Here is a 10,522-nt window from a genome sequence, read left to right on the forward strand (position 1 = left end):
TTGTACGACGGCGGGCAGCATTATGGTGGCAGGAAACCGGGCAGAGCCCGGGGAAAACCCACGACCATCCGTAGGTTGCTAACATACTTTCCCACGCACGGTTGGAGAGAAAGCCAGCATGAGCTGGACTTGAACTCAAAGCGACCGCATTGGTGAGAGGCCCCTGGGTCATAGTTGGAAGAATGAATGAATGCTTGGGGCTCAACGTTGTATTTAATAATTTTTCAGTCAGCTATATGACGACGAGGAATCATTAGGTTTGTGTACAGACAGACAGACAGACAGACAGACAGACATACATACATACATACATACATACATACATATTGTGTCTTCTTGTAGCGAGCCCGTGGCGAGTCCATGCCGTCATAGTGTTGCCGCCAATGAAGTATTATTCCAAAGACACCACACATGACATCCCACCCAGTTATATTGCATTGAAACTGGGCCAACTAGACCTATTTCCTTGCTCTAACCTCTCAGTGATGAACACCAAGCGAGTCAGCAACAAGCACCATTTTTAGTCTTTGGTATAAGGGTTGGATCCCGGGTCTCCCGGCTTTTATGCGGATCCTCCATTGTTTGAAAAATGTTATAACATAAGTACGTGATATAAAAGACTAGCCGAGAGAAGGTCTAAGATGACGTTATATTAACATGTGCATTTGATCTCACGTTGGGCTTGACTTGAAATACAAGGAAGCTAAGATAACATACATAATAATTCTAACCATAATTTTTGGGGTTTATGCAAAATTATATATTGAAAATTATCGAAAAATTGGAAAAGATACAAATGTATTATTCCTCAAAAAATACTGGAATTAATATTATTCTACACCTGTTTTTACAGACATTTACAGTCTACCGCTGATGACGTCATCAATCCATGCTGTATACGCAGACACCCTTGTGTACACGTCAGGTTTGTACCGTTGCTTTCCCTGCTCTTGCGCGGGACACGATCGTATTCCAAAACTGACCACCCCGTGGACTTCCCAGTAGCCTTGTGGACTCAAACACATTAAGGGGCCGCCATTGTCTCCCTGAAATAACAAAGTGCACAGCTTTGTTTCTGGGATCTCAGACATCTTGTTTTACACCCATTCACACATATATGTTTACTCTAAAATACTGATTTGTGAACATTAACAGATAAATGTTGTCTGTTGTCTGAACGATGCTAGAATGTATTCTGCTATTTAAACAAATTATTCTGTCAAATTTACCACACATTTTTCTATTTTTTGAACATTTATTAGAGTAGATGAATGACTGGTTTAACGTCACATTCGTAACATTTCAGCCATATCCTGCAGGGACGATTGTATTAGAGTAACGGGTTATTACGTTGAATATGTCACTGTATTATTTTAAAATAAAAAACATAGATTCTAACATCACTCAAACAATAGACTTTCTAACAAAATGAATAGACTATTTTCTTTTAAAGCAACAACATTAAAGATCCATGACTGTATGCATCAATTGTCTGGCAAGTATGTCTGTGGTGAAGTATAGTATTTTTACAAATACAAGATGCCCTGTTCTGCAAACCCATATACTGCAAACAGTGAATCCGGATCTTAACGGAATATTGTACACCCCCCAACCAGCCTGGAGGATACGCGGATGGTCCGGCATCATAGGCAGATAGTGATCAATTCCCTACTGCAATCGTTCGATATGCATCGTTCGCTTCAAATCACCGCTGCCACTTGACAAGCTTGACCTGTGAAGCTTGTGACACGCAGGTAGGTTTGTTTAGACTTAGTCTCATCTCTCGTGCGGAACTATTTAATCAGTATTCGTAAATCAAATTTTTTCAGCTTTTGATTAGAATCATGTTGTGCATATTTAAGATAAAGAGAATGCATATGTAAATGAAGTGTTATCGGAAACACATGTTTAGACAGAGTGTTTGTGTTTTGTGACATCACTTCCTGCCGCCTGACCGTGATCGCAGTTACCTAGGCGTAGTCCAAGGATTTCTGCACAAAATTTGCTAGTGATGGCATAAAGGTAAAGTGATTGTAGACAGCCATGCATGCGCTGTAAGGAGTACGCGGTCTTATAGGTAAGCCGTAATGAGTAACTCTCTCAATTTCGTACTTTTTAAAGCCTATTGTCTGAGAAACCAATTTGACATTTAGAAAAAAGAAAGACTTCATTTTAATACCACTGCCTGTAACCTATAGTCTGTTTCTTTTAACTTGTCGATTATATTCGGCTGTCTGTAAAATCAGTCACACTCGCTACAAAACTGACTTTCACATTGATAACACATAGGTAACGCTACACACTGATATGTTACGATATGTGTCATTAACGAAAGGTAATTTTAACAGTAAATACGGCAAAGAACTGAATACAGGCGACAAGTTGAAAGACACAAACTAAGCAGTACTCACAGAGCAAGGTTGGGGTAGGCCATATTCAAAACCGGAGCAAATTTTCCCTTCAAAAGCAAGTGACCACTCCTCTTCACAGTAAGTGTCATTCAACACTTTAGTGCGCATGTGCCGCAGGTTCACGGGATAGTTAGCTGGAGAAGTTCAACGAAAGGGAATAGTCAGAGAATGCAAACGAAGTTACGCTCATTAAACCGGAAAATTACCGTATAATTTCCTATATACAAAAAGCTCGACCTTTCACTAATCAGATCTCACATTTCAGAACAAGTTTAAACACTGTGACAAAGAAGCCAAAAAAACTGATGTAACGTTCACCAGACGGACAACTGAGAAATAAGTGCAAAATACATATATTTCATAATGATACTTAAATTTATCTTTTAAAAAATATTTTTAAAACAATTAAATATAGACACGTGGATGCAAAACTTCACCTGAATATATTTTAAATCATTTATACGGGGAACATTTATACCTGTGATTGTATTCCTGCTGGAGGGCTAAACAACCCTGAGGCCTGGTCCCTTTGTAATGTTTAAATTTTAATGATGTTAAATATGATGACAATACTGTATTTTGATTAATTCCAGGCTAGTGACTTCTAAAAAAACTGCAATTAACATCACTGCATTTTTTTACGTAATTCTGATAAAGCCAAGGGGCTAGAGGGCGTGCAATTTGCTACTGTTTAAGCATATTATATTTAATCTAAACAGTTAGATTAAAAACACTAGCAATTTAACTGACAAGTATTTGTATTTCACAGTTTATGTGTGACCATTAGCCAGCTATCACACTGTTGTCGCTGCTCTTATTTTTCACTCTACGCTGTACCTGATAATGAGGTCGCCAGCTCATGGTGGCCTTATCTATGGTCGTGCATGGGGAGGTGTGTCAGCAACTTGCAGATGGAACTTGCCCACCCTAAGGCTTGTGAATTACTATTGAATGTGTCACACCTGTATGCATTAATACTTACATGACCAGAATGGACGTGTATTTCCTAACCCAGAAACGTAGCACACGGACGACTCATTAACTCTCACCCCCTCCCTCGGGAGGCAAACAGGTTGCACATTTTCCCCCAGGTTAAGGGGTCTGTCCAGTTCCACTAAGGCTATATCCGCACTGAACACGGGAAGTGTTCTATAGTTCTTATGCAATACGATTCTCCGGATGTTTCGCGTCTGCAGCAAACTGCCTGGGTATTCTGGAGTGTTAGAGCCTACCCTGATGCTGGCGTACACCAGAGGAAACCTATAAGAGAATATAGCATATCAACGATGTGACAGATATCTTTATCATTGGTTTGTTTGCTTGATTGTTGTTTAACGAAATACTCAAAGACATTTCACTCGTAACAAAATAATTCGTTAAAATTTAACAAAGTTTGCTGTTTGAGTGATGCTACAGTGTATTTTGTTATTGCAGTAGATTATGTATTACACATAAATTCCATTAACTCAACATCGTTGTGAGTTCATGCCCAGCTCGTGCTGGCTTCCTCTCCGGCTGTACGTGGGAGGGTCTGCCAGCAGCCTGCGGATGGTCGTGTGTTTCCCCCCGGGCTCCGTCCGGTTTCCTCCCACCATAATGCTGGCCGCCGTCGTATAAGTGAAATATTCTTGAGTAGGGCGTAAAACACCACTCAAATAAATAAATAAATATTAATTCAACACAAAGATCGTATTAGACTAACAGGATATTATGTTGAGTGAGACTCAGCCTTATGTTATAATAAGAGAATACATCCTAGCATTATTCAGACAACATACTTTCTGTTAAATGTAACAGATTAATTTGCTTTTAGTGCATCCACACCAAATTACTGACGAATTTCTCCACAATATTGTGATTTAGAGAAATTATTAACCGCTATAACTTAGCTATGGTTGTGAAAAACGCACCCTGAAAGGAATGCAGCAAATCAACGACCAGGCGCCTTGCATTTACTTTACCTAACTCCGCTTAAATCTTGGTATTGGAGGGACGTTACTTATTTAGAATTGGTGATCTTTTACAGAATTATTAGAATAAAACCCTAACTGAGGTAAATTGACAAGCGGCCGTTTTTCACCGGTTACGTGTGACCATTTTCCACTGTCGTCGGTGCCCTATTTTTTCTTTTTTTTTTTTGGCTGTTAATGCTGTAAGCCTTTAATCATATTGTGATACATGTTACGGTTCAGAATAATTATTCATCGATACACCTTATCAATGTTTGAAAAGATGCATGCATTATGCCATGAAGGAATGTAACGCACATCAACGGTGAGAAGCCTTGTTACCAATATCATGATTAAGCACAATTGTCATACATATACGAGTCTGAATGTGGAAAAAAAAAGAAAACAAAAACAAAAAACAAAAACGCATGTCATATGCCCGCACTCTCTCTTCTTGTGTGCTCTGAAGGTTTACTTATTTTTGGTTAGAGATTCCTTAAAACATACACGCAAAGGACTCCATTTTCAATTTTCATTCGCTGTTTTCCACCGAATGACATGGACAATACAGATGACCGACTGCATTTCATAAATCTAACGGTGTATTGACAGCGTATGACTGGATGTATTCTTTGTTCATTGTTCATTCATATGACAACGGGCAATCATTATATATGCGTGTGTGTGTGTGTGTGTTCTTGTGGCAGGGCGAGTCCGTGCCGCCAATGAAGTATCACGCCTAAGACACCAGACATGACAGCCTTCCCAGTCAGAATATATGGACACCAGGCCTGTGTTTTAAGAGATGTAATGTCATCTATCCTTTCTCATGCTTGTGAACCAACTTCAGCCAGTTTCAAGAAAACGAAGGCGTAAACATTTGCCAACTAAGACACAGTGACTGTTGCCACTGATCTCCGCGCTATATGTACTGAGTTAATTACCCGTCGTTAGTTGCTCGCTTCGGTGGCCTAATGGTTAGAGCGTCCGCCTCAAAGTTGGGAGACATAACAGAGACTCTTTAATGGTACTTTTTGCTGTCTCGCCTGGCACTGCGAGGTTAGAGCAAGGAAACAGGACTGATTGGCCCAGTATCAGTATAACGTGACTGGGTGGGGTGTCATGTCTAGTGTGTTTGGCATGAAACTTTGGCGGCATGAACCCGCCACGCCAGAAGAAGACACAGTATATCAGCATACACCTAAGGACTCCTCGTCGTCATACGACTGCAATATTGTTAGATACGACGTAAAACCCGAAGCATATATACATATACATACCTGTCGTTGGCAAAGCAATGAGCCGCAGTGAGGATCCATCTGTCGTTAACAATGCTACCGCCACATATCATTTTGCCCAAGTTAATGACGTATGCCATCCAGGGCCACTCCCGCGGCTGTGACACGCTTCCGCCGATGATCTGTGAGCGCTGTGGTGAGACGGCACCTTTTACACCGCATCCTGCAAACAAAAGAATTAGTCTGATCCAGTATATCTTTTTTTCATTGGTGTTTTACGCCGTACTCAATAATACTTCCCTTATACGACCGCGGGCAGCATGATGGTGGGATGAACCGGGAAGAGCCCAGGGAAAACCCACGACCATCCGCAGGTTGTTGACAGACCTTCCGACGTACGACTGGAGACAAGGCGACATGAGCTGGACTTGAACTTACGGCGATGGCATTGGTGAGAGGCTTCTGGGTCATTGCGCAGAGCTGGTAAACGAACCACTATAGATTATCGACGCCTCCTGATCCAATAATATTCTATGGTCATGCACTTTGCATTGTTTTGATGTGATAGTATGTTAAATGTTTTCACAACACAGCATTTCTGGTAATTATAAATTAGTAACGTCTAATAATTTGTAACAAACATGATTGCAATTTTTGTACCTAATTCTACTTGAGCCATGGCACTATGGGGCGTGTACGCTGCTACTTTTTTAGGCATATACGACATTTACAATAAAACCCTAACTGAGGTAAATAGACATGAGGGCGTATTTCACCACTTGGAAGTATCACGCTATCATCACTGCTCTGGATTTACTTTCTATGCTGTAAATCTTTTACTATACAGATGGAGTATGGATACATGTAATCACGCAAAACATCGTACTATCTCGCGTTACCTAGCAACATCTGACAAAAAGTTCTGGATACAACAACAACAACAAACACATATAAAGCCTTTTAGCTTGAACTTGATTATCTTCCACTTGGCAGGCGCCGAGACATCTTCCTATTGCGTATAAAAACAATCGCACGAGGAGAAAAATGTGATAGAAGAACAGTTTCAATTTGAGCAAATCACACGCTAGTCAGAGTTCACTGATTTCATGTATCCATTGTTTTGCATTTCCAACTTTTTAAAAGTTCTGCCCACAGACAGCCGTCTTGAAGCCATGCTTGTAACGCCATACGGACGGGATTCCACCAGATTCAGTGAAATTTTAAAATGGAAGTAAAATATGTTAACATATTTCCAGATACAGTTTCTAAAGGCTTTTCTACTGATGCCTAGTTCATTTTCATGCTTCCTTTCAGTTTAAAGGTTTTATCCAACGATCATGATTGGCTGATTTTATGTTACCTAAATTGCCGTTACGCTGCTTGCTGATGTCGTTCTTCATCAAGGACGTAATGACCGCAAAACGGATCTTAAAATATCAATATGGTGACATTCAATAAACGCGGTAAACCGTCACTATATTCGACTAGTTTTATTTATTTACATGTTTGATTGTTGTTTTACGCCGTACTCAAGAATATTTCACTTATACGACGGCTGCCAGCTTTATGATGGGAGGAAACGGGGCAGAGCCCGGGGGAAACCCAAGACCATCCGCAGGTTGCTGGCACACCTTCCCACGTACGGCCGGAGAGGAAGCCAGCATGAGCTGGACTTCACAGCGACCGCATTGGTGAGAGGCTCCTGGGTCATTACGCTGTGCTAGCGCGGTAACAAACTGAGCCACGGAGCCACGAAAAAAAGGCTTTGCACACAACGAATCCATGAAAGGCACCCACTATAAAACTGGCGGTCCCTTTAGATAGATGGGTGGACCCATCCCTGATGTGACGTCAGAAAATGCCACCGTAATATCCAACGTTACACGTTATACGAAGTAAATTACTCGGTTAAAAAAAAATCTGAAAAAATGGATCCAACCATATTTATGGACAGTGTTTAATGGTATTTCATCTGACATATACTTCACATTAGTGTTTTCTTTGCCTTTAAGTTAATCAATCATATTTGGCTAAAAATGATCATTTGTCTGCTGTATTGCCGGTGTCGTGCGGTGTGCCTCTGCCCTCCTTCCTTTCTACTATATATTTGTGATATTATAAAAACACCTTCTTTATTTAATGCTATTCTCGTTATTGTTATTTTTTAGTTCCGCACCCCATGACTATATTTCACCTTTATGTTTCCTTAAAAATAAACAAATTCATATTACATTTAAAGGGATGAAACAGGCCTCTCGGAGTTCTCAAATCATGCAATATTGTAAAACTCCAAGCTTTGTAAGGTGAAATAAATAAATTTAAAATATTAATCAATGAACCAGATAGCTAATGCTCTACTTTTTAAATTGATTTCAGTGAGGTTTGTTGGTATTGCATGTACACTGGGATGAGCAGTTCATGTTACACGTTGATAGTATAAAGTGCGGTGTACTGGGTGGAGGCCTTTCTGTTGTAATGCAGGAGATATCAGCATGGAGTGCAAAACTAGAACGGCTACGACAGCATTTTACAGTGAACCCTCATTATCGTGCTGAGACAGTTTTGACATGTATATATATATATATATATATATATATATATATATATATATATATATATATATATATATATATATATATGTACTTACCTGATGGCTCACAGGAGAGCTTCAAGACTCGCTGACTTGGACAGGATTTTCTGCAATACATTAAGCACATGATCTGAACAGACTGTAATTATATAGAAATTCTGTCATTGTCTGATGCAGGACAACGGTGCAAGCAAAGACAAGACGTGTGTAAGGCTCATATTAGAGACTGACCATGTTGGTGGCCTAACGGTTAGAACGTCCTCCTCGAAGTCGAGAGACCTATGATCAAACCCGGTTCGGGTCACACCAAAGGCTTAAAAAATGGTAATTGTTGTTGCCTCGCTTGTCGCTCAGCACTGGACTGTTAGAGGAAGGCTGGTTGGCCCGGTGTCAGTATAATGTGACTGGGTGAGGTGTCATGTCTGGTGTTTTTGGAATGATACTTCGGTGGCGACAGCACTTCGACGGCATTGACTCGCCTTACCACGCGAAGACACTATATATGTACACACACCTACTGACCCCTCGTCGTCATATGACTGATAAATTGTTAAGTACGACGTTACACCACAGGCATCCATTCAGTCATATTAGATACTCTCTCCTCCATTTGGGTCTAAGACTTACAACTGAAAATTACTTGTTCGCTTGTAATACCCGGTGCAAGGGATAAATATGTTACCAGTCTGCCACAAATCGTCCATTCTAAAAGAAAAGTGATCCAGCTTTCTTCGTCAGGCTTGGGTCGAGGTGTCAGCTGTAAGGTAGATACGATCCATTTTGTTTCTACCGGACCTCAGAGGATAAGGGTAAGGTCACTCAGTCACGTGCAAGCATCATGTGATTGAATAATCGGGTATGTTATTGTTGTCAAACTACTGAGCGCCGCCATGTTGGGACTGCTTTGTGTGAATCACAGTCTTTGTCCTTCACTTATATACTGTTCACTTTTGTTCCATGTGCAATTCTAGGGTTATATTTTGAGTGAGTGAGTGAGTGCGTGCGTGCGTGGGGTTTAACGTCGTACTCAACAATTTTTCAGTCATATGACGACGAAGGAATCCTTAGGGTATATGTAATGTCCTCCTTGTTGCAGAACGGATTTCCACCGTTCTCTTATTTAGTGCTGCTTCACTGAGACGACTTACCGAAGGCAAGTAAGTCGCCCCCGCTGAGCCATTATACTGATACCTGTCAACCAGTCGTTGCACTATCCCCTTCATGCTGAACGCCAGGGAGGAAGTTACAACTTCCTCTTTTAAAGTCTTAGGTGTGACTCGACCCAGGATTGAATCCTGGATCTACCGCCCCCGAAGCGAGGGGTAGTTTGAAGCCAGGAGTATTGATTTATTGGCGGCTTTCAGAAATACTGCCCCATTTTTGTGGTGAATAATTCATGGATCGTAATATCTTGGGCCGAATTGCCTTCGGCGCGAAATGTTGCTAACTGGACGACGAACTAAACAGTACTCCAACCACCAAGATAAAGGATATACATTTATACTCATCAAAAACACACAAACGCACGGAGAAATTTTATGTTGTTTTCTCTCAGTATTAAATAACGTGTTAACTCAACCATTAGGGTAAATATTCATCCTCAACTGTGGCTTCGATTTCCAACAGATTTTCACATTTTACGACAATAATCCAGGGGCCTTGGCATGCCACTTGATACAGCAGGACTATTTTTATCTTTTGCGGCACTGAGTTCAAATTCGAAACTCCCCTATTGCAAACAGTTAAACGACGTAACAAGCCCTATCTAAACATAAACCAAAAAACATACCCGTAGACTGATGATAACGGGATAGAGTTGAAATAATGCGAAAACCCCGCTTCTCACCGTGAATTTTCTTCAAAATTACATGACTGATTTTGAACACGGGTCTATCTGACGCCATGCATATTTCGCTCCAAAATTCGTGTCGCCTGACAAGAAATTCATGCCAGGAGTAATCAACTTACACGTTAAGGTGGGCAGTTAACTGGAGGGCGTCGTCAACACTCATTTCTCTGTATGTTAGAAACGTCCGTGATGAAGTGTCGTCTATAACAGCTTCGGCACTGACAAAATGATCTGAAAGGAAATGAAACGTGGTAATGCATAGATCCAACACATTCGATGTCCCACCACCCCTTCTCTTGACATTTATTCTTGACATTACTTTTTATTCTATTCCCAATGAAAGCAATTGTGACGTCAGAAAGATTGAACATTTGTAGCCATTATATGGGACATCCGGTTGACCTATTTACGAGAATACTGCTTATGATTGGTCAGTTGTGTGTTTTTGATTTACAGTTGACTTTGATCTCTTGTTCATCTAAAGT

At 40.7% G+C, this 10,522-nt stretch overlaps 1 protein-coding gene across 1 annotated transcript; it reads right to left on the reverse strand.

The window, feature by feature from the left end:
- Positions 1–344: 344 nt before the first annotated feature.
- Positions 345–10,257, reverse strand: LOC135463636 (chymotrypsin-like elastase family member 2A). Its single transcript, XM_064740999.1, has 6 exons — positions 10,157–10,257; positions 8,246–8,295; positions 5,641–5,821; positions 3,394–3,671; positions 2,412–2,545; positions 345–1,046 (listed from the first exon to the last, which is right to left on the reverse strand). The coding sequence occupies exons 1-6, from the start codon at positions 10,198–10,200 to the stop codon at positions 858–860; spliced, it is 876 nt and encodes a 291-aa protein (XP_064597069.1). The 5' UTR covers positions 10,201–10,257; the 3' UTR covers positions 345–857.
- Between the last annotated feature and the right edge of the window lie 265 nt (positions 10,258–10,522).

The sequence above is a fragment of the Liolophura sinensis genome, chromosome 3 (assembly GCF_032854445.1).
Source record: "Liolophura sinensis isolate JHLJ2023 chromosome 3, CUHK_Ljap_v2, whole genome shotgun sequence".
NCBI lineage: Eukaryota > Metazoa > Mollusca > Polyplacophora > Chitonida > Chitonidae > Liolophura > Liolophura sinensis.